Source organism: Delphinapterus leucas, chromosome 8 (assembly GCF_059928025.1).
Source record: "Delphinapterus leucas isolate spDelLeu-1000000601 "Yukka" chromosome 8, BTC_Dleu_Yukka2, whole genome shotgun sequence".
Lineage (NCBI taxonomy): Eukaryota > Metazoa > Chordata > Mammalia > Artiodactyla > Monodontidae > Delphinapterus > Delphinapterus leucas.
Window position 1 is genome coordinate 8812821 of NC_143136.1, and position 26220 is coordinate 8839040.

The following is a 26220-nucleotide window of genomic DNA, read 5'->3' on the forward strand; positions in this document are numbered from 1 at the left end:
TGAATGAACCCCAAGTCCAAGGTACTAAAGCACACCATTCTATCTTGAAAGGGTAGCCCATCTCTTTCTAAATAAACCATAGCGTAGTGGTGAAGAATGTGAAGTCAGGAGCCAGTTGGTACAGTGTGCTATGCACTTACTAGGCAAATATTCCATGTATCTTATTTTAGGATGATTCAGCTGCTAGAGTTTGTCTAAAACCTAATTTTTTCCTCAAAAAATTTCCAATGTCAACTTGTTTAAAACTGATATATACTAAGAAAATTAAAGGAAAAGAAATCAGCCAACACTCACTGAGCACTTTACTAAGTGACTGAGACTGTTTTAGTGGCTTTACATATATTTTTAATCCTCCAACACTATGAGGTAGACCTTACGAAACAAGAAAACAGACATAAAGAGGGGAAATATAGCTAGTACTGTAAAGGGACTGGGATTCAAACCGTAATAGTCTGCAGTTTTAACTCTACTAAATTATTTCTATGAACTACAGGCTCCAAATTTTCTCCAGGAGTAATTTGTCCCAGACTCAATTTCTACATTGTCATATAGTTAGAACATATATTTCATTAGATTTAGTTTAAACAGACAAATTAATCTGGAAGATTTTAAAACATTTACCTGCATCCAGTATGCCCTGGGCCAGAATAGCGCCAAACTTGGCCATGACATCATCGTGTTTATCATTGATGACTTTCGAATACAGCTGTCTGAACTGATTCACCTGAAGGAACAAGAAAACCAATTATAGTCTAGTTCTATTCACTTGCTGTGTCATTTTCGAGCGGGGAATAGACCGCTCAAATGCAATGAAACCTGAGTTCTGATTCACAACATTCAAAAAGAGAGCGTTCTGGGCTTCCCTGATGGCGCAGTGGTTGAGAATCTGCCTGCCAATGCAGGGGACACGGGTTCGAGCCCTGGTCTGGGAAGATCCCACATGCCACGGAGCAACTAAGCCCGTGAGCCACAACTACTGAGCCTGCGCACCTAGAGCCTGTGCTCCACAACAGGAGAGGCCGCAATAGTGAGAGGCCCGCACATCGCGATGACGAGTGGCCCCCGCTCGCGCAACTAGAGAAAGCCCTCGCACAGAAACGAAGACCCAACACAACCAAAAATAAATAAATACATTTATTAAAAAAAAAAAAAAAAAAAAAAAAGAGAGGGTTCTGGACCGGATTTGAAGGCAGAACAGTCCCATGGTTGAAATCATGGATGTCATGACTTTTCTGGTATGGGAGCACCAGCTCTGTTTTCAATCCTCATTCCACAGTGGATGATTCAGACTCAGGGGAATGCTGAGTGTGATTTCATATTGTACCACTGTTAGTCAGCAGGCTTAAACAGTTCAAGTGAACACTAAGGCTTTCAGTGAACTCTGAATTACACCTCTTCTGCTCACCATCAACCTACAGATTTCCTAATCGGCACAGTCCTTCAATTCTACCTTACAACAAACTACCTTTCACTGCAGCTGTGTGAGGCATATTTTGGATTTATATTCACATATACAATAAAGATTTTCATTATGCTCACACATCAATTTTCAGAGGACACATCACAATAATTACTCTTACCAAAAGAATACATCAAGGGACTTCCCTGGTGGCGCAGTGGTTAAGAATCCGCCTGCCAATGCAGAGGACACGGGTTGGATCCCTGGTCCAGGAAGATCCCGCATGCCGTGGAGCAACTAAGCCTGTGCATCTCAACTACTGAGCCTGTGCTCTAGAGCCTGCGAGCCACAACTACTGAGCCTGCACTCTAGAGCCCGTGCTCCGCAATGAGAAGCCATCGCAGTGAGAAGCCTGTGCACGCCAAGGAAGAGTAGCCCCCACTCGCTGCAACTAGAGAAAGCCCGCGCGCAGCAACGAAGACCCAATGCAGCCAAAAATAAAATTAATTAAAAACAAAAAGGGAAAAAAAAATCTTAAAAAAAAAGGACACACCTAAATGGAATACATGTTGACTCATTCAGGGAGGGATTACTGGTAATTTTTGTTCGCTTCTTTATTATTTTCTGTATTTTTCTAAAATTAACATATATTACTTCTATAATTAGAAAATAATATTTATAAAATATATGTTCTCATCAAAATATCTGATTTTTGGGTGACAATAAGGGAAATATTTTATGCTTCCTCCATGTCTTACACTTCTCTATTTTCCCACCAAGTGCTTTTCAAATGGTAAGCACCCAGAAAGAAGTCGGCTTGTTCAAGAAGCACATGATCACCAGAGCTCCCCAAATCTGCCAAAGGCAGAAAATATTGAATTTGAGTTTCCCAATATAATGATTTTATCTGCATTACGTATTCTTTCAGAATCTCTTACCCTTTTCATTTATCTTGGTCGGGGAGGCCACACTGTGATACAGCGCAGAGTAACATAGGGCCGGACAACACTGGCTTATAAACACCTCTGCTCTAATAAGCTGTCTGGGTAAGTTACTTGGCTTTTCTGAGTCTCAGTTTCTTCGGCTGCTGTAAGGACTATATGAAGTAATACATATGTAAAGTAATGTGTAAAAGGCATTTTATGATTCAGTAAGCATGGCTGTCTTACCATATCAGAGCAGAGTCCAACCAGTCCTCCATGACTACCCTCTCTGCAACCTAAATACTGCTATCAAAATGATATTCCTTAAAATGGTTCTCACTTATTTATTCATAGGCAACGACAGAATGTGATAGCGAAAACAATGAACTAACTCTGCCACTACCCAGCATATGACCATTAGCAAGCTACTCACTTCTTTACATCTTACTTTCTCTAACTATAAAACCCTGCACGATAAGATCATCATAAAATTCCCTTCTAGTTTTAAAAATCCTAAGGTTTGATGATTTTACTCTGGTTCAACAAGTCAAATTCCTTTGATTCTTAACTTATTTTACATGAACACTTATATTACCTTATATAGGATGGAAATTTTATGTGCTAAGTTTACATGAACTTACAAAAAGAAACGCTGGACAAAGCACTGTATGTACATTATAAAGAAGAACTTAAATATAAAACCACACCCCAAACAACAGGACATTTGGTGAAACTAAAAGACGGAATAAAAAAAATCAATGCAAATACATAATGGGTTTATCCAATCAATATTAAGTAGACTAGTACTTTTAAAAAGCTAGTTTTTGTTCATCACTTAAAAATTTTTCCTCACATTTTATTACTTATGCAGCAGTAACTTAATTTTCATTATTACGATTCTTCATAAAGAATTATTATATTAGTAGGTTAGGATAGTATCTTATTTGGAAGGCGACTTTGAGCCCATCTGGTCTACTCTGCCTAATTTACAGATGTGAAAAATGGAACCAAGATAGGTAAAATGACTGGCTTGCTTGTGATTACAAACAATTAATTGCAGTCATGGCTAAGGATCATGATTTTCTGACTCAATTTCATCGCTATGAATAGTATGGCCCCCACATAAAACAAATTAGAATTTGTAGGAGAAAATCATATTAATTTCCCATTTTATATTATGATAATCTCACAGAAAAGACAATTAAATTTCAGACAATGCTGTGACCCATGCCTTCTGCTGGGCCTGATTATCTAAAATCTACCTTCTCCAAATCCTGCATTTAAAACACTCATCATGTTTTTAACTCTGTACACCTTATACTGTTGGAAAAAAACAAAACCCATACTTCTATGTCAGCGAGAAAAATAAAGGATGGGAGAAGGGCATAAAGTTCCGTAAACGTCTTTTCTGTGGTTACTTATCACCTAGGTGTGTCTCTTCCTGTTTTTTTTTTTTTTTTTTTTCCTGTTTTCCTGGATATAGAAATGAAGCTGTACATCAGGGATCAGTTTTAGAGGTTTTTTTTCCCTTTTCTCTTTCTATGACATTACATTAGCTCTTATGACTTCAACTAGGTATATAATTCCTTCCACGAACTCACTGAGGCCCGAAGAATTTTGGAATTCAGAATTTAGAAAGGTGACATGGTGCACACACCATAAGTTATGCAATACCCTCAGTGGAGCGTGGGGGTAATATCCCGTAATCAACCAAGTTAATATTTCTGAAGCAGCAAAATGAATGTTTACTAAATGGGATAAAGGCTATAAATGAGTTCATACTGGCTCAGATTTTACAGCCAAACGAGTCCTTAAAGACAGACAAAACTCTTAGTTTTCAGACCTTTCTGTAAATTAGAATTGCAGATAAAGGCCATGAACTTATATAATTTATCTGGCCTAGCTCCCATCTCTTTCTTTAGTTCTGTTTTTTTTCCTATGCTCTCATCTTAAATCCAACTGACTTGCTGTAATCTCACACTTAACATGCCTAATGTGAAAATTATCTTTATTCTTTTTCAAGATTCCAGGCAATGCTATCATGATTTCCCCACTATCAATATCCCAAGTGATGTTTTCAGCTCCCTCCTCAATCTTATTAGTATTATTTTGTTCATGGTAGTTGGTTGTGCCTTTTCTTTATATTACCACCAACACTTTTAGGGTCCAAATCCCTGTCTTACTTAAGGCAACAGTATGGTAATATAAATTACTATTTAAAAATGTGTTATGCTGTAAAATAAAACCTTATAATATAAACGTTCATGCTGATTTATTTTAAAACTGCAAAAGCTGATCAAACTTGGCCAAATATGATCCTACTTCCAAAAAGGGTACATGCCAGTGGTGGGAGAAGCTTCTTTGTAACAGGCCTCAGGCTAGATGATATTAGGCAAGGAGGAGCACAGGATCCCATTCTTACACTTTAATATTTTTATCTGATTCTATATATGATACTTGTTATATACATGTTCAAATAACTGCTAACAGTGGAGTTCATTTAATAAGAAAAACAGAAGATAGATCCTTCATAAAGAGTTGGGTTCTGGAGACAAAATAACTCCAAGGACCTATAAAAGAACAGTATTCTAGTTAAATGGTTCTGAACCTCTGGTCTAAGAGCCTTCTAAATTGGGTTTGTAATCACCCAAGGGTGTATGCACGTTCTGGGGTCTATGTTTGTGAGAGTGAGTGAGCAAGAAACTGGCAGAAGAAAAGCAAAGATGTACTGGAGTTAGTTAAGCTAAGACCACAATGTGTAGAGCTTAGTGTTAAGACAGCATTCTGTAAAAGGATGTGAGGTAGATCATGACTGCATAAAAAACATTTCCTTTGGAAATTTCCATTAAAAATCTCACAAAATATCTGAGAAATGTCCCTTCTGTATTCCTTTGAGGAGGGGGTTATAGTCTTGATGAAATTAACACTTGATCTTTGATTTCAAGGCATTTTCATGGACTGGTTTGTAACCTTGTGACTAGGACTCTGTAGCCTTGAGAACTTACTTCTCTTCAAGCTCGTTAACAGCTTTTTCTTTTCAGCAATATCACATACCACCCCAAAAGAATATCAATTTTTAAAATTTTGGCCACGCCATGTGGCTTGCAGGATCTTAGTTCCCGGAGCAGGGACTGAACCCATGCCCCCTGCAGTGGAAGTACGAAGTCCCAACCACTGGACCGCCAGGGAATTCCCAGAATATCAATGTTGCCTTCTTCGCAATTATCAGGTAAGAGAGAGATATAAACTATATATAGTCTACAAAGCTCTTGATCACATGCTTAAGAGCAGAAAACGATGAAACAGAACTTAAAGTTTAAGGATTCATGAAGTGAGTAACAATTTTACTCTAAGGGATAGTGTTTCCAGAAAGAACATTTGTTGTATACACTTTTGCTTTTGTAGTCACTGGGGTACACATTTAACTTTCCCCATTGAGTTTATATTAATGGCACAGCCTACCAGCTGTAACTGCGTTTTAACATTCTTATCAATACCCAAGATTCTGATACAATGTGAAGATGCAAGTGTACACCACATATTCACATCAGCTAAGACTTCATTCAACAAAATTTATGGAATGATTACAAAATACTAATTATTTAAACTGCTGTATGTTTTACATTTTCTAAATATGAAAAAGTTTTGTTTATTAGAATAAATAGTTGAAAGTTTTTGAAACTATACAGCCTACCCTAACCTAACCCCACCCCCATTACAAAGTACTCTGCCATTGTTGGTACAGAGCTTATGGTTATAAAATCAATGAAACCCTATAGCAGAGGATGGGAAGATGGCAAAACATTTGTCATGTTCACAATACATATAACAAGAAAGCAACATGAGAGGTCAAAGCGAATAAATATCTATATATTACTGTTAGGGGACGTGCATTCCATGGTCAAACTTCCTTCTTTAATGACATTACTCAGTTGGATAACCTCCAGCTGATAAAGCTCAACAGAAGATCAAAAGTAGAAATAAAAGATGCAAAAGCTACTCATAACTGCTCTATTTAAAAACAAAAACCAAAAAGAAATGTGGTCTGCTTGAAAAGATGTTTATATTCTAGAAGATACAATATATTAAGTAATGTATTATTAAAAGAGGATGAGAAGTTTGATTCTATTTTTTGCAATAATCCAATTTTTATAAGTCTTAAAAGTGATTTTAGGAGAGAGTAGGACTGGATTAAAAAAAAAAAAAAAAAAAAAAGGACAGCAACAAAAATGATAGCAACTGCTCAGAAAAGGAAATCTATTAAAGCTCCACAGAACAATCAATGAGTTCTGAAATTTTTTTCCTCCTCCTCCCCAGTCTATCTATTGATACTTTGCTAAAAATGAATCTGCTTAATGAGGCAGAAGACAGTGTACCAGTGGCTTTTTCTGTTGTCAATTTCTTTGACTATTTCTTATATAGGAGCAGAATTATACAAGGTTGTTAAATGCCCTAACTTTAAATTAAGAATTAAAGATCTGAAATTACTGCGTAAGCTACATACATCTATTAAACATGTCACACATGGTAATTTTTAGTATATGTAATAAGATTTATGCACTTTCTGTTTCTCAACAAAATGAGAAGTTCTGGGTGAGGTGCCAAGATACATTAGTTACCAAAGTCTGAAATGAGGTCCGAGAGACTATCATGAGGAAATTTTAAAACAGATGCCTCAAAATCTGTTATGGGGTCACCCACACGGTATATATGAGGACTTGATTGTATCAATAGAAGGATATGTGAAAAGGATTTCTCTACGGGGAAAACTGGGCTTTAAGTCTTTCCCACTAACGCTAAGCCTAGAGATGGGCTTCAGAGAGACCATGTGGTGAGCATGTGGTGAGCCTAGTATGATCAGTGGTCATTGTGCACTGACATCTGACACATGAGTTATGAGGCAATAGCTATTGACTGAGGCACAAGCAATGAGAGAGGGAGGGGGAGAGAGAGGGAGAGGCAGGCAAAGCTGCACTGAGAGCCTATTATACTCCTACCTACAAGAAGGGCAAAAAATGCAATAGTGTTTCTGTGGACAGATGTGGGTCAAAGAAGAAAGAAAGCCTTCCTGGAGCCATGTGAAACACTGCCCAAGGGATCTCCAATGAGGGCAATGGCATTCTAACAGAGAATCTGGATGTACTCATTTCTAAACTGAGATTGTATATACTATATAAAGTTTTTATTACCTCAGAAGGATGGATCAAAAAAAATCATAGACCACTTAGTTTGTATCTTGTATCACAGGAACAAGTTATCCTACTGAATAAATTTTAAAAGCACAGCAGGAGGCAAAAATTCAAGTTGATTTTTATGATTTTGTCAACCCATGAGTTCTAATTTTTCAAGTATGGCTATATAACTGAATTAACAAAGTGACCATAAATTTATAAAAAATGCAATCAAAGAGTATTATATACTTAAAGTTCTCCTATTCTCCTACCTCTTTACTTTCTGTGAGTTCAGTGTACACCATATTTGAGGTAGAAATGTCCTCAAAAGAAGATAAGCTACCAAAGAAAAGCCTGAACCAGCTCTCTTCTAGAGAATTTTTTTGTTTGCTCACCTTGGGACAAGTGATTTCAGTCTGCTGGATCATGATGAGAGCCGAAGCTATGAGAGCTCCTTGCCTCACATAGTTCACAGGGTCATTTGTCATTGGTTCTAGCAAATTAATTGCTTCCTGAAAGCATTAACAAAAAAAACTTTTAATAAAGTTTATATAGCTAAATTTTCAGATTAGTTACTGTCTTTCTAAGTCAATATTTTCATCTAACATTGTAATCACAAGTTAATTTAAGACTACTTGGATGCAACAGTCAGAACTGAGTATGCTTTAAGTTTCAATATAATTGATGGTAAGTGAAAAGGAAGCTTACAACACAAGTGCTCTTGTCTTGGGGTAAAAGAGATAAAAAAGAAAGTAGAAAAAATGAGATTAATGTTTGATAAACACCTATTATTTTCCAGGTGCAGTGGGAGGTATTTTATATATATTATCCATTTAATCCTCTTCATCCTAAAACAACAATAACAGCAATACAAAACAATCTTTAAAAACAAAGAAACAGAGTTAGACAGGTAAAGTAAATTGCCAAAAATCACATAAGTGTAGCAAACTCAGGCTAGTCTGACTCTAAGTATCCAACTTCCTTCAAATACTAGAGTAAGATAATATCTTAAGATGATTTTACAAAATCTAATTTAAAATATTAAATAAATCGAATGTAAATTGAAACAAACAAAAAACAAAGAGAAACAAAACTCCCAAAACAAAGAAGATTTTACCTGCTAGGAGAATGGCAACACAAATTAAGTCAAATAGGACTAGAAATGATTCCATGGTTACACTTCCCACATATGGTGGGATTTTCCAAAATGTTTACCAGGATATCCCCAATATTACGAAATATCAGAGCAAGAGACTGGTTCAAGATAGCGGAGTAGAAGGATGTGCGCTCACTTCCTCTTGAGAGAGCACTGGAATCACAACTAACTGCTGAACGATCACTGACAGGAAGACACTGGAACTCACCAAAAAGATACCCCACATCCAAAGACAAAGGAGAAGCCACAATGAGATGGCAGGAGGGGGGCAATCACAGTAAAATCAAATCCCATAACTGCTGGGTGGGTGACTCACAAACTGGAGAACACTTAGACCACAGAAGTCCACCCACTGGAGTGAAGGTTCTGAGCCCCACGTCAGGCTTCCCAACCTGGGGGTCTGGCAACTGGAGGAGGAATTCCTAGAGAATCAGACTTTGAAGGCTAGTGGGATTTGATTGCAGGACTTCAGCAGCACTGGGGGAAACAGAGACTCCACTCTTGGAGGGCACACAAAGTAGTGTGTGCACTGGGACCCAGGGGAAGGAGCAGTGGCCCCATAGGAGACTGAACCAGACCTACCTGCTTTGTGTTGGAGGGTCTCCTGCAGAGGCAGGGGGTGGCTGTGTCTCGCCGTAAGGACAAGGACACTGGCAGCAGAAGTTCTGGGAAGTACTCCTTGGCGTGAGCCCTCCCAGAGTCTGCCATTAGCCCCACCAAAGAGTCAGGTAGGATCCAGTGTTGGGTCGCCTCAGGCCAAACAACCAACAGGGAGGGAACCCAACCCCTCCATCAGCAGACAAGCTGATTAAAGTTTTACTGAGCTCTGCCCACCACCAGTCCTTCCCACCAGGAAACTTGCACAAGCCTCTTAGACAGCCTCATCCACCAGAGGGCAGACAGCAGAAGCAAGAAGAACTACAATCCTGAAGCCTGTGGAACAAAAAACACATTCATGGAAAGAGAGACAAGATGAAAAGGCAGAGGGCTATGTCTTAGATGAAGAAACAAGATAAAACCCCAGAAAAACAACTAAATGAAGTGGAGATAGGAAACCTTCCAGAAAAAGAACTCAGAATAATGATAGTGAAGATGATCCAGGACCTCAGAAAAACAATGAAGGCAAAGATCGAGAAGATGCAAGAAATATTTAACAAAGACCTAGAAGAATTAAAGAACAAACAAACAGAGATGAACAATACAATAACTGAAATGAAAACTACACTAGAAGGAATCAATAGCAGAATAACTGAGGCAGAAGAACGGATAAGTGACTTGGAAGACAGAATGGTGGAATTCACTGCTATGGAACAGAATAAAGAAAAAAGAATGAAACGAAATGAAGACAGCATAAGAGACCTCTGGGACAATATTAAACGCAACAACATTCGCATTATAGGGGTCCCAGAAGGAGAAGAAAGAGAGAAAGGACCCGAGAAAATATTAGAAGAGATTATAGTCAAAAACTTCCCTGACATGGGAAAGGAAATAACCACCCAAGCCCAGGAAGCACAGAGAGGCCCAGGAAGCACAGAGAGTCCCAGGCACGATAAACCCAAGGAGAAACATGGCAAGACACATAGTAATCAAACCGACAAAAATTAAAGACAGAAAAATTACTGAAAGCAACAAGGGAAAAAATGACAAATAACATACAAGGGAACTCCCATAAGGTTAACAGCTGATTTCTCAGCAGAAACTCTACAGGCCAGAAGGGAGTGGCATGATATATTTCAAGTGATGAAAGGGAAGAACCTACAACCAAGATTACTTTACCCAACAAGGATCTCATTCAGATTCAATGGAGAAATCAACAGTTTAAAGACAAGCAGAAGCTAAAAGAATTCAGCAGCACCAAACCAGCCCTACAACAAATGCTAAAGGAACTTCTTTAAGTGGGAAACACAAGAGAAGAAAAGGACCTACAAAGACAAACCCAAAACAATTAAGAAAATGGTAATAGGAACATACATATCGATAATTACCTTAAACATGAATAGGTTAAAAGCTCCAACCAAAAGATACAGGCTCTCTGAATGGATACAAAAACAAGACCCATATATATGCTGTCTACAAGAGACCCACTTCAGACCTAGGGACACATACAGACTGAAAGTGAGGGGATGGAAAAAGATATTCCATGTAAATGGAAATCAAAAGAAAGCTGGAGTAGCAATATTCATATCAGAGAAAATAGACTCTAAAATAAACAGTGTTACGAGAGACAAGGAAGGACACTACATAATTATCAAGGGATCAAGCCAAGAAGAAGATATAACAATTATAAATATATATGCACCCAACACAGGAGCACCTCAATACATAAGGCAACTGCTAACAGCTATAAAAGAGGAAATCAACAGTAACACAATAATAGTGGGGGAATTTAACACCTCACTTACACCAATGGACAGATCATCCAGACAGAAAATTAATAAGGAAACATAAGCTTTAAATGACACAACAGACCAGATAGATTTAATTGATATTTATATGATATTCCATCCAAAAACAGCAGATTACACTTTCTTCTCAAGTGCACACGGAACATTCTCCAGGACAGATCACATCTTGGGTCACAAAACAAGCCTCAGTAAATTTAAGAAAACTGAAATCATATCAAGCACCTTTTCTGACCTCAACACTATGAGATTAGAAATCAATTACAGGGAAAAAAAAGTAGAAAACACAAACACATGGAGGCTAAACAATACGTTACTAAATAACCAAGAGATCACTGAAGAAATTAAAGAGGAAATCAAAACATACCTAGAGACAAATATGATGATCCAAAACCTATGGGATGTAGCAAAAGCAGTTCTAAGAGAGAAGTTTATAGCTATACAAGCCTACCTCAAGAAACAAGAAAAATCTCAAATAAACAGTCTAACCTTACACCTGAAGGAACTAGAGAAAGAAGAACAAACAAAATGCAAAGTTAGCAGAAGGAAAGAAATCATAAAGATCAGAGCAGAAATAAATGAAATAGAAACAAAGAAAACAACAGAAAAGATCAATAAAACTAAAAGCTGGTTCTTTGAGAAGATAAACAAAATTGATAAACCATTAGCCAGGCTCATCAAGAAAAGGAGGGAGAGGACTCAAATCAATAAAATTAGAAATGAAAAAGAAGAAGTTACAAAAGACACCGCAGAAATACAAAGCATCCTGAGAGACTACTACAAGCAACTCTATGCCAACAAAATGGACAACCTGGAAGAAATGGAAAAATTTGTAGAAAGGTATAACCTTCCAAGACTGAACCAGGAAGAAACAGAAAATATGAACAGACAAATCACAAGTAATGAAATTGAAACTGTGAGTAAAAATCTTCCAACAAACAAAAGTCCAGGACCAGACCGCTTCACAGGTGAATTCTATCAAATATGTAGAGAAGAGCTAACACCCATCCTTCTCAAACTCTTCCAGAAAATTGCAAAGAACACTCCCAAACTCATTCTATGAGGCCACCATCACCCTGATACCAAAACCAGACAAAGATACGACAAAAAAAGAAAATTACAGACCAATATCACTGATGAATATAGATGCAAAAATCCTCGACAAAATACTAGGAAACAGAATCCAACAACACATTAAAAGGATCATACACCATGATCAAGTGGGGTTTATTCCGGAGATGCAAAGATTCTTCAATATACACAAATCAATCGATGTTATACACCATATTAACAAACTGAAGAATAAAAACCATATGATCATCTCAATAGATGCAGGAAAAGCTTATGACAAAATTCAACACCCACTTATGGTAAAAACTCTCCAGAAAGTGGGCATAGAGAGAACCTACCTCAACATAATAAAGACCATATATGACAAACCTACAGCAAACATCATTCTTAATGGTGAAAAACTGAAAGCATTTCCTCTAAGATCAGGAACAAGACAAGGATGTCCACTCTCGCCACTATTATTCGACATAGTTTTGGAAGTCCTAGCCACAGCAATCAGAGAAGAAAAAGAAATAAAAGGAATACAAATTGGAAAAGAAGAAGTATAACTGTCACTGTTTGCAGATAACATGATACTGTACATAGAGAATCCTAAAGATGCTACCAGAAAACTACTAGAGCTAATCAATGAATCTGGTAAGGTTGCAGGATACAAAATTAATGCACAGTAATCTCTTGCATTCCTATACACTAATGATGAAAAATCTGAAAGAGAAATTAGGAAACACTCCCATTTACCACTGTAAAAAAAAGAATAAAATACCTAGGAGTAAACGTACCTAGGGAGACAAAAGACCTGTATACAGAAAACTATTAAGACACTGATGAAAGAAATTAAAGATGATACAAACAGATGGAGAGATACCATGTTCTTGGATCGGAGGAATCAATACTGTGAAAATGACTATACTACCTAAAGCAATCTACAGATTCAATGCAATCCCTATCAAATTACCAATGGTGTTTTTTACAGAACTAGAACAAAAAAGTCTAAAAATTTGTATGGAGACAGAGAAGACCCCAAATAGCCAAAGCAGTCTTGAGGGGAAAAAATGGAGCTGGAGGAATCAGACTCTGTGACTTCAGACTATACTACAGAGCTACAGTAACCAAGACAATATGGTACTGGTAGAAAACCAGAAATATAGATCAATGGAACAGGATAGAAAGCCCAGAGATAAACCCACACACCTAGGGTCAACTAATCTATGACAAAGGAGGCAAGGATACACAATGGAGAAAAGATAGTCTCTTCAGTAAGTGGAGCTGGGGAAACTGGACAGTTACATGTAAAAGAATGAAATTAGAACACTCCCTAACTCCATACACAAAAATAAACTCAAAATGGATTAGAGACCTAAATCTAAGGAAAGACACCATAAAACTCTTAGAGGAAAACATAGGAAGAACACTCTTTGACATAAATCACAGCAAGAGATATTTTGATCTACCTCTTAGAGTAATGGAAATAAAAACAAAAATAAACAAATGGGACCTAATGAAACTTAAAAGCTTTTGCAAAGCAAAGGAAACTACAAACACGACGAAAAGACAACCCTCAGAATGGGAGAAAATATTTGCAAACAAATCAAGGGACAAAGGATTAATCTCCAAAATATATAAACAGCTCATGCAGCTCAATATTAAAAACACAAACAACCCAATCCAAAAATGGGCCGAAGACCTAAATAGACATTCCTCCAAAGAAGACATACAGATGGCCAAGAAGCACATGAAAAGCTGCTCAACATCACTAATTATTAGGCAAATGCAAATCAAAACTACAATGAGGTATCACCTCACACCAGTTAGAATGGGCATCATCAGAAAATCTACAAACAACAAATGCTGGAGAGGGTGTGGAGAAAAGTGAACTCTCTTGCACTGTTGGTGGGAATGTAAACTGATACAGCCACTATGGAGAACAGTATGGAGGTTCCTTAAAAAACTAAAAATAGAATTACCATATGACCCAGCAATACCACTACTGGGCATTTACCCAGAGAAAACTATAATTCAAAAAGACACATGCACCCCAATGTTCACTGCAGCACTATTTACAATAGCCAGGTAATGGAAGCCACCTAAATGCCCATCAACAGACGAATGGATAAAGAAGATGTGGTACATATATACAATGGAATATTACTCAGCCATTAAAAGGAAAAAAACTTGGGTCATTTGTGGATGGACCTAGAGACTGTCATAGAGAGTGAAGTAAGTCAGAAAGAAAAACAAATATCATATATTAACACACATATGTGGAACCTAGAAAAATGGTACAGATGAACCGGTTTGTAGGGCAGAAATAGAGACATAGATGTAGAGAAGAAACGTATGGACACTAAGGGGGGAAAGTGGCGGGGGATGGTGGCGGTGTGATGAATTGGGAGATTGGGATTGACATATATACACCAATATGTATAAAATATATAACTAATAAGAACCTGCTGTATAAAAAAATAAATAAAATAAAATTCAAAAGAGAAAAATCAGAGCAATTAATAAATAATACAAATACCATATAAATGTATTCCTTTTCCTCACTTCCCTGAAAAATGTAGTGCCGTTGTTTAGAAGAGCAAGTTTTGCAAACGTTACTCATATTGTCAATATTGTTTATGAAGTATTCATGATAAAAATATAAGAAAATTTCCAACTTGTAAGTTAAAAGACACTAACTTGGCCTTTGAGGTATGTGATATGACCTCAAAGATACATTTTAGACTAAATAGGTGTTTCAGGCTTTTAAGAAACAAAATTAATGTGCCAAGTTTCAGACAGATAGGTATTGATACGTAGATCATACAAACTATCTAGAAATAAAGCAGACTTGTTTAGTATGAGTAATGAAGAATATTCATTGAATTAACTTGTCAGATACTGTGTCTCAAAGAACATTTGCTCCTAGATAGCATATTAAGTTTAGAATAATCTGGAAAGAAAAAAATCTAATTTACATTTAACTTATGAGGTCTGATATAAATGTCTACTAAACACCGGAGGGAGAAAATACTTAGTAAAACATCCAACTATATTTTTCCTTTGTTTATAGAACAGATGTGTCCTAGAAAAAAATGAAGGCCTATTTCTATAAACTGTATTTTATACACACAATGACTTTTCTAATAACACTGAAGATACATTCTCATGTAAGAAATTCTCCTCCAAAAGAAATGAAAACATTTAAAAAACAAAACTGTGAGGACAGAGACCATGTCCAACTTGTTCATCATCATATCCTTAAAATGATCTTCCCTTCATCATTCATTTGACAAATATTTACTGAAACTCTACTATGTGCCAGGTCTGACTTTAGGTTTTAGCAGTGAACATTCTGTTCTCAGGGACCTTACATTTCAGTGGAGAGAAGACAGACAATAAATAAATAGGTGTAAAAATATGTCAGGTGGGGCTTCCCTGGTGGCACAGTGGTTGAGAGTCCACCTGCCGATGTAGGGGACGTGGGTTCGTGCCCCGGTCCGGGAGGATCCCACATGCCGCAGGGCGGCTGGGCCCGTGAGCCATGGCCACTGGGCCTGCATGTCCGGAGCCTGTGCTCCGCAACGGGAGAGGCCACGGCAGATGAAGAAAAATAAAGCAGGGTAAGGAGACAGAATAAGAATATTGGAAGGGCATGTCTCTATAAATTTTTATACAATTCTCGCCACATATAGTGAAAATGCCTATTTTAATTCCTAGCTTTAATAATGTTTTATGTGACTAGAAAAAAATTATTTGTATCCAATACTAATACTCTTTATTAGAGAAAAAGTCAAGCAGATTAAAATGTAATTCCTGGAATCAATCAATAAACTAATAATTATGCTTTAGTTTGGACAAGAGATGATTTTTAAAAAGTGGCTGCTTTCTGATGTAAAGACACTGGGAATATAATCATGTTCTTCTTCCCTCTCTCTCTCTCTCTCTCTCTCTCTCTCTCACACACACACACACACACACACACACGCCTGTGTGCTATTAAAAGAAAAGTGCACCTTTTGGGGAACTGGCCAAGGTGTGTTCATGTGCTCTATGAAAGGCAAAATGTGGTGATTTATGTTATTGCTGTGAATCAAGAATACTTGTTATTAAAGCATTGGTGCATTTCTTTATGACTCTCATGACAAACTGTTTTCAAATCATCAATGTACCTAACCCAAGTCTTTATTTTGTCACTTTTGTGGGCTTAACAAATACCAGGTTATCTATTATGTTCTTGAGGAGAAAACAGGCAAAGAGCAGTTAAATATAAACTTAAAACAAACACACAAAAAAATCAAACTGAGTTGACTGTGGTGCCCTCAAATAAGAACTTTGATTTCTACAATACTTATTATGCAAATTAAACATGTAAAATAACAATGTAAAATGGCCAGAGTAGCTCTTCAAAGAAAAAAATACTATTTCTTCTTTTTAAAGAAATCAATGCTTTCATAAAAAATTCAACAGCATTGTTTTCATTAGAGCCATCCATGTAATGTGGTGGTTTGTTCTTAAACGGCTTTGAGCAATCCAGAATAGTTAAGTGAGGAAGTTCTGGGAAGCTTAACTTGTGAGGCAAGTTAAGTCTTACAGATCACACCACACCTGTATTTTTACAACTGTTACATAAACTTTTCGGCTACAGAAAACAGTCTGGCACCAGAAAAGAACTGACCGCATTGGCTTTGGCCTTTACCTTGTTTCCTGTACCAGCACAGCAGATGCCCAGGGCCATTGCAGCTCCATAACGCACATGAGGATTGTAACTCTCTGACAACAATGAAACGACACTGGGGCACTGTTCAGGCGTCCTGATAAGAAACAGAGAAAGTGAAGACAGTGTTATAGATAACATATTTTAAATCAAGATGGAAGAATTTTAATCAATTTTTTGAAAGTTATGGGAAACAACAGAGTTATATTTAACACAGAAGTTACAGAATTAAAAATCTCCAACAGAATTCTAATTATTGATATTAGAAAGCTATCTTCAACATTCAGGGAATATATGAAAAGAAAGAGGAACATATCAGTGATCCCTCAACCACAGCTCTGCATCACAGCATTACTCATTCCCTTCTGTCTTCTCCAGGGTGGGGAACAGCCATGGGAGACGGGGTGGAGCGGGGGGTGGGGGGGGTAATGGGGACAGGGAACACTGCCCTACATCCATTATAACTCCTGCTTACTCTGTGTCTTGTTTCAGAAGACAAAAGTCACTTACAGAGACTCCAAGATGTTTCCAAAGCTGTACAAAAGATTTAAAACTCCCAGTATTACTCTGATTGAATATTAAATTGTTAAATAAGACTTGGTATGAAAAAATTTTGATTTTTTTTGTCTTCAGCAATTATTTTTGTGTTGATAAGAATAGAGAAATTGTTCTTTTCTCATCTTCTTCATATTTGCAGCAAATACAGAAGAGAGGACAACCTTGACAAATGAAGTATCTGATCTCATCTTTGAAGGACTATCCTGTTATAGTGGTCACTCCTGAGGGGTCAGCAGGTTGGGTGTAGTAACTAGAAGAGAGTGTAAGGGGAGTTTCTGGAAGGCTGGTACTGATGTTGAACTAGGTGCTGGTTACACAGGTGTGTTCAGTTACGAAAATTCATCAAGGTGTAGGCTAATTATGTTCATGTTTTTAGATGTATACTACACTTCAATAAAAACTTAAAAAGAGACTATTAATATATTACATTTCAATAGAACGTTTTTTCTTTTTTCTTTTTTTTTTTTTTTTTTTGCGGTACGCGGGCCTCTCACTGCTGTGGCCTCTCCCATTGCGGAGCACAGGCTCCGGACGTGCAGGCTCAGCGGCCATGGCTCACGGGCCCAGCCGCTCCATGGCATGTGGGATCTTCCCGGACCGGGGCACGAACCTGTGTCCCCTGCATCAGCAGGTGGACTCTGAACCACTGCGCCACCAGGGAAGCCCAACAGAACTTTTTTTAAAAAAGTATCCTGTTGTGAATGAAAGCAGTTATTACCTACAGGCCAATTTAAATCTATAATTCTATGCTGAAATTGTCCTCTAGCCTCAAACTCCAGTGAATGGTAAATTCAAATTTCAAATGGAGTAGAGCCAAGTTTATGCAAATTGTCTATAAAGGTGGAATTTTGGGGGAGAGGCAAGATAGGGGTAGGCGATTAAGAGTACAAACTACTATGTATAATACAAATAAGCTACAATGGTATATTGTACAACACAGGAAATACAGCCAATATTTTATGGTAACTATATATGGAACATAATCTTTTAAAATTGTGAATCACTATGTTGTACATCTGAAACATATATTATACATCAACCATACCTCAAAAAAGAAAAAAAGGTAGAACTCTGCTATCACTCTTTCTTGAAAATGTTCTTTCTCAGTTTGATGAAGCTAGTTCGTAGTACGAAAAATCCGTAAACAAACTAGTGGCAACAATACAGAAGAATAGTATAAAGAAAGCAATGTACTAGGAAACAGAAGATTTGGGCTCTAGTCTTAGTTTTGTTAATTTCTTAGTACATGACATCAGGCAAATCACTTAAATTTTCTTTTCTGTAACTAGAGATAATATTTCTTGATTATCATGCAGGAATAATATAAAAACAAATGAACAAATACACATATGCTTTCAGTTAATGAGTACTGAGGTAAATAACAGTAAGTTATATAAGAAGTAAAAAACCCATGTTCTAGTTCCTGTTTTGCCTCTAAATAGCTGGGATAATTTTAGACAAGGTTCAAGTAACCATACACTTTGGGGTCCCTTTTCACATCGGAAAAAGAACAAATTGGACTAAAAGTTCCATAAGGTCTGTTCCACTTTACAATTCTATGGCTTTTAAAAATGAATCAATCATCAAAGGTTTTAAATCAGTGTTCATTATTACAGGACATTTCATCAATGAGAAATATTCCTATGAAATAAAAATGAAATTTTAAAGGTGATATCATACCAAAGAGGTTGCTGGAGAATTACTGTAGTTGACAGCATCATTGTTTAACTTTTTAAAAATAAATAATTAATTAATTTTTGGCTGCATTAGGTCTTCGTTGCTGTGTGCGGGCTTTCTCTAGTTGTGGTGAGCGGGGGCTACTCTTCATTGCAGTGCACGGGCTTCTCAATGCAGTGGCTTCTCTTGTTGTGGAGCATGGGCTCTAGGCGTGCAGGCTTAGTAGCTGTGGCTCACGGGCTCTAGGTGTGCGGGCTCAGCAGTTGTGGTGCACGGGCTTAGTTGCTCCGCAGCATGTGGGATCTTCCTGGACCAGAGCTCAAACCTGTGTCCCCTGCATTGGCAGGCAGATTCTTAACCACTGCACCATAAGGTAAGTCCCATCATTATTTAACTTTTATTTTTCACTTGCATTGGGCTAAGAACTTAAAAGTTCTGTCCATAATTTTTTTTAATGTATTTATTTTTATTATTTATTTTATTTTTGGCTGTGTTGGGTCTTTGTTGCTGCGCGCGGGCTTTCTCTAGTTACGGCGCGCGGGCTTTCTCTAGTTGCGGCGAGCAGGGGCTACCTCTTTGTCGCGGTGCGCGGGCTTCTCATTGTGGTGGCTTCTCTTGTTGCGGAGCACGGGCTGTAGGTGTGCAGGCTTCAGTAGCTGCGGCTCGCGGGCTCTAGAGCGTAGGCTCAGTAGTTGTGGTGCATGGGCTTAGTTGCGCCGAGGCGTGTGGGATCTTCCCGGACCAGGGCTCGAACACGTGTCCCCTGCATTGGCAGGCAGATTCATAACCACTGGGCCACCAGGGAAGCCCAGTTCTGTCCATACTTTGATACTCAAATCCTCTGACAAACTCAAACATCTTATCACATAACAAATTATAAATAAAACCACTCAAGACTGCACATGTCTCAAGGGGCAAGGATGGAGACTGTGTCTTCTGTACTTTTTCCCATAAATTAGTGGCACAGTGCTAGGTACTAAAGATAAAATAATTTTTATTACTTAATAAAAGACAAAGGGAGCCAAACTAAATATATATTTAGAGACTTGACCAACAACTATTTCCTACTAGGTTCAAATCCTAAGGGTTAATCACTGGGAAAAATATCAGGCCCTTCCTTGTTCCCCTCCTCACTTAAGTTTTTAACTCAGCTAGATAATCAAAAATGAGAGAGGTAACAAGTACCTCTGAGTTAGTTCATAAGGGCTAATTGTGTGTCTTTTAATTTTATGTGCTTTGAAGTTCCCAGTAGGGAGACCACATAAAGGGGCTAGGGAAGGCCTACTTTAAAAAGTAAAACACTGAAACAGGTAACTAAGTTCTGATTTGTTGTTTCAATAAAATTTCTTGGCTTGTAGCTAACAGTCATCTTACCAACTTACTATTTGTACAACCTTCCAGAGAGCAGGAATTGTTTAAGGGCATATGCACAAGTCACTACCATATTATCCAACCATAAAGTGCACGTATGAATTCCTTTTTTTTTTTAAAACATACTGGCTATTAACTACTGTTTATTGAATATTTTGTACAACCTCAATATTAAATTGTATTAATCAAAATGCTTTCAAGAATATGTGTCTTTTCTAATCTATCTTCCCTAGAAAAGGAAAAAATATAGCACTATACGTATACAGGCAGAAACACTGTTCTAAGCACGTCGGTTTGGTCCATCGCAGTGGGAATTTGGTGAGGACATAAACCTCGCGGTAGTCCCTTGGCAGAGTTATGAATTTATATTTTCATTAGGTAGGTGCCACAGGATTACCATAACGACACAGGAATTAAGAGTACTCCCTCTGTTTAAGTCCCTTGTACTCCCTACCAACAGACTCCAAATAATCTGAGCAGCATCCTGAATTTTGAAGTGCCCGTTGAACGTCTTTAACTAAATAGTCCACAAATACCTCAGTCAATACACAGAATTCTGTACAGAAAGAGGAATAAAGGGCACCCCTCCCCTAAACTGCTTCTCTTTCCGCCATGACTATTCATCTATACACCAAGAAAACTCACATTTTCAATCATTCTATTCTCTCATTCCCCACATCTAATCTGCCCAATCAAGTGAAACCTTTAAATCTTGTTTCTGTTTGCACTGCTTGTTTTAGACCCTGGTCATCTCTCACTTGAAATAATACAGTGACTCCTTAAACGATCTCTCTCTTCCTCCTCTCCCTTTCGTTTTCAACATGCTGCGGTAGAGAGAACGTGGGCTTGGAATTTGAAAAACCTGGAATCCAATTCTAGTGCAGCCATTTATTAACAGAATGGCAATCATTAAGTCCCTCTGAGACTTAACTGCTTCATGCATAAAATGATATCTGCTCCACCTTATTTATGCTGGGGAGTTAGTGGTGTGGTAGAGTAGAATACTATACTATAATTACTAAAATCTAAATGCATAACCGGAAATTGCCTTTGGGTCAGAACCAGGAATTTGGTTACTAGTATGCTGTAGTTTGGGCTCTTATTTTTTAAGAAAGGTAAAGGCAACTCATACCCAAAAGTTCATTCAAAACAATGTAAAACAAGTTGGATATTAAACCTAGAAAACTGGTTAATATACAGGGTTCTGACCTCCAGATTTCCTCATCAACTTTTTAGGGAGCTAATGGCACAGAGAACACTTTACCTACCTTGCCCCTTAGCTGCAGCAAGGACAGGACATTCCAGGGAAAAGTGACTCACAAAGAGCTTATCCTAAACGTATCTTAAAACTTCATTTATTTTATGATCTCCCACTTGTTAAAAGTATTATACTTAGACTAGGGCATTAACAATTTCATGAGGTTTAGAAAAAAATTTTGCCTGCGAACATAAATACAGAGCTTTGCCTGGGAGCCTAACGCAAAGAGCTTTACCTAGTTGATTACCATAAAAGACTGATCTAGGTTGTGAGGGCTATAAACTCAAAAGCACATAAAAAATTCTTTTATGTTTCTCAGTCTAATAATAGTTCCAACTCTGACACCTTCTTCAGAAAATTTGTTAAGACAAGAAACGACAAATTCTTTAATTAGCTTAGACATTCAACCTCTTCAAGAGTACAATAAAATCATAATATTCTAGGTTTATTTTAATTTTTCAACAGGCAGCTCTAAAAGGACAAAAGAATTTTTCTAAGCAATGATCGCAATGCAAACATTCACTGAAAGCAAAACTTACATTAATCTTTATCCAAATACATACATACATGTTGGTATATATGTCTAATTTTTAAAACTAAGCTAATAAATGATAAAATTATATCATCGCCATTTTGAAACTGGTAATGAATTAATGGACAACAGCATCATTATCAAAGACGCTAACATCATGAAAAGAGAAACAACTAGACCTTACACCTTATGTGCACTGCCAGCCCCTTCTTAATAAAAAAGGAGGAGGAGGAGAGGGAGGAAGGAGGAGGGGGAGGAGGAGGGGAAGGGGAAGAGAAAGAGTGAAAAATTGAACCAGAATGTGACCAAGCCTCTAGATCTAACTATCAATTTACAGGAAATATAGAAGACCAAAAAACATTATATTACACACAGGGATGCAACTGAGAAAGAGGGGGGCAAGGCAAGGGAAGGAGAAAGAACCTGCAAATTAATAGAAAATACACTAACTCTTTAATAACAATTCATAAGGCTTTTTTTCAGTTATTTTAGATAATTCTGACTCTCCTTGAATGTTAGCTTTTCTATGTAAACATTTATCTCTTTAAGATAATGTCACAAAATAATTCCTGTAGTTTTTTTTAATGGCTTTGGATCAGCATTTAAAACTAAGTATTTAAATGACTAATCCCTGATCAGCAATACAAGTTCATCTCTGTGTCTCTGTGAACATATTTAGAAAAATAAATGTCTAGAAATGTTCAAGTCACAGAAAAAATAGTGGATTTTGTTATATTGGCTGGGGATAGTTAGCAAGGAATTCAACACTTTGATTAGCACAAAATGTGTTACCTATGACTTAGGTTTTCCTCATATTTACATTTTGATATATTAAATTTAAAAGTATATTTACTCAGACAATTACAAATTTGCTAGCTGCATTTGTTCTCAACAATGGAGCTACATGTTGTGGGAATTCTAGCAACATTTCTTGCTCTCTTTATTTCTTGGCTAGTTTATAAAAATTTAAAAAGTGAATACCATTAAAAGAGGGGAGATATTAAACATTTTGAATTTTGTTTTCATCACAATATAAAACATACATAAAATATTATCACAAAAATAACTGAAAAAGAAGAAAACAGTTTCATTTCCCAAAAACACTTCTGTCCTATGAAACTCTGTATCCTAAGCTACTGCTATTTGTAGTTTTTTACTACCGTTTTTATGATACTTTTTTTTTTTCCCATCAATTTAGTATTTACTGAATTATCTATCTATTACATGTAAAGTACCACAAGGAAAACAAAACCACACAGATCTTGCCCCAAACCTTACAAATTTAGTGCAATCTTTTTTTTTTTTTTTTTTTTTTTGCGGTACGCGGGCCTCTCACTGTTGCGGAGCACAGGCTCCGGACGCGCAGGCTCAGCCGCTCCGCGGCATGTGGGATCCCCCCGGACCAGGGCACGAACCCACGTCCCCCGCATCGGCAGGCAGACTCTCAACCACTGCGCCACCAGGGAAGCCCTAGTGCAATCTTTAATGTTTCTTTTTTAACAACTTATTGGACTTCAGAAAACTAAAAATAATTATAGTTTTAGACAAGCTTTTGGTATGTTTCCAAACAGATTAATTTCTTTCAGGTGCTGCCAAAATGGTGTGAAGATATCTCAAATAGGTGAGAAGAAAGTAGACTGAAAAGATTTATATAAAGAAATTGCTACTTCACCATAATAAGAAACATGGCTCTTAAAACTCTCAGATTGCATTCCTGAACCTAGAGAAATGTGTAACATTCAAAAAGTTACAGAATTATCAGCATGTTTCCCCCTGCCCTTCAAATCATCAAACTAAGAAATGAAAAATTCTCTAGAGGGGGCTCAACAGCAGAATTGAGCAGGCAGAAAAAAGAATCAAATAAGGTTAACTGATAATATTAAGTTAGGTTAATTGAGAATTGAAGTTAGGTTAGTTGAGATTATCCAATCTGAGGAGGAGAAAAAGAATGAAGCAAAATGAACAGAGCCTAAGAGACCTGTGGGTGACACAAAACACACCAACATACGCATAATGGGAGTCCCAATGGGAGAAGAGAAAGAGAAGGCTGAAAGAACTCTTGAAGAAATAATGGCCAAAAACTTCCCAAATTTTGATGAGAGACTAGAAACTTAACAAACTCCAAGCAGGATAAACTCAAAGAGAACAGTGAACAAAAAAGACAAAGGCTACATTCTAGTAGGAGAAAGACAATAAACAATAAATGATAAAGTAAGTAAAAAGGTGAAGTTCTAAGGAGAACCAAAAAAGTAAATCAAGGTAAGGCGTATTGGAAGAGCCAAGAGAAGGGGGCATTTTGCAGTATTCATTAGAGTAGTCAAGGCAGGCTTCAATGATAGGTGATATTTAAGCAAAGAAAAGAAGGCAGTGAAGAAGTGAGCCAAGTGGCTATCCAGAGAAGGAGTATATTAGGTAGAGGAAACAGCTCAAGCAAGGGCCCTGTGGGGGAATGACGCCCAGCATGTTTGAGGAGTGGCAAAGAGGCCAATAGTTCGAGTGTAGTGAAGAGGGGAAGAGTAGTTGAAAACAGGGCCAGACTATAGGAAACTTGGTTTTTACTAGTGAAGGGCAGTCAGGATTCTAAGCAAAGGAATGATATGATCTGACTTGTTTAAAAATGGTAATTTTGGCTGCTCTACTGAGACCAGAGGGCAAAGGTAGAAGAAAGAAGATGAGTTAAGAGGCTATCTCACAAATCTGGTTAAGATATAACTGTGACTTGGTGGTAGTCATGAACATGGGGGAAAAAGTTGAAATCTGGTACATATATTGAAGTAGAATAAACAAGATTTCCTGATGGTAAGACGTGAAAAAAAAGAGACTGGAAGAATGCAATGGCCTTTAACTGAGATAAAGAAACCAATAGATAGAACAGATTTGGAGGGAAAGAGCAAAAGTTCAATTTTGGACATTTTGAGTTTGAGATGTTTTTAGACATCTAAGGGAAATACTGAGTAGGTAATTGAATGTAACAGTCTGGAGTTTGAAGGAAAGGTCTAGGCTAGGGATACAAATTTGGGAGTTTTAGTACATAGGTAGTATTCAAAGCCTTAAGTGTGTCTGAGATCACCAAGTGTGAAGGGAGAGGAGATCCAGAAATGAGTCCCAGAGGAGCCCCAATATTAAACAGGTTGAGATGAAAGAGAACAAGTAAAGGAGACTACAAAGGAGTCGTAATGAGGTAGGAGAAAATCCAACAGTGTGGTCTAGTGGAAGCCAAGCAAAGAAACTATTTTAAGGAAGGGGAAGGGGAAATGATCAACTGGGTCAAATGCTGCTGTGAAGTAGGCAGAGCAGGTTACATCACCTCCTTTTTACAAATGTAGAAATTAAAGCTCAGAGAAATTGGTTTGTCTGAGGTCTCCTAACCCTTAAGTATGCTGCTTGTCTCACCTCATGACCACAAGATCACAGTCATTGGGCTGGAAATAGAGTTTTAGGAGTTTTTTTTCAACAAGTTAATGGAAAACCGTAAGAGTGAATGGAAGGAGAAAATGAAGAGGGAGAAAAGTCAACAGGATAGGAACCTCTGAAAATCTACATATTAAGAGGGTAGAATAAGACTTAGAAAAGATTCTGTAAGAAAGACAAAGAACGCAGGCAGAGGATAAGGTGTCTTTGGTTTTTTTTGTGTGTGTGCGGGAACCTCCCTCCCTCTCCTGGACCAGCCCCTTCTCTCCACCCACCCACCCCACGGCCCCCCAGTCCATTCTCTACTCTGCTGCCCAACAGCAGGTTTCCCCTGAGGTACATGGAAGCCACAGGAAGCAGGCCTTCGTGCTGCCTTCAGGACCTTCGCCTAGGCCATCCCCTCCCACCCCTTGGTCTGACACCCTCTGGGCTCATCTTAGGCACCTGTCCCTCCCGAAGTATTCCTCCTGTTTTAGGCTGTAACAGCATTTATCATGCTGGATTGTCACTGCCCAGAGGACTGCCCTGTTCCCCACGCAGTCTGCAGGGTGGAAATACTGTGGCAAACACACCTCTCAGAATTACTAGAAAT

General features: G+C 37.7%; 1 protein-coding gene across 5 annotated transcripts in view; it reads right to left on the reverse strand.

The window, feature by feature from the left end:
• The window catches only part of PSMD1 (proteasome 26S subunit, non-ATPase 1), a 103624-nt gene that overhangs the window by 22684 nt on the left and 54720 nt on the right, over positions 1-26220 (reverse strand). For 4 of the 5 annotated variants that reach the window (XM_022567939.3, XM_022567938.3, XM_089916229.1 and 1 more), the window contains 3 exons: positions 16804-16918; positions 7889-8005; positions 622-724 (listed from right to left, as the gene is read on the reverse strand). In XM_022567939.3, the coding sequence (XP_022423647.1) occupies positions 622-724; positions 7889-8005; positions 16804-16918 (335 nt within the window). The remainder of the gene's footprint in view (positions 1-621; positions 725-7888; positions 8006-16803; positions 16919-26220) is intronic. The other variant, XM_089916228.1, reaches the window with a different exon arrangement.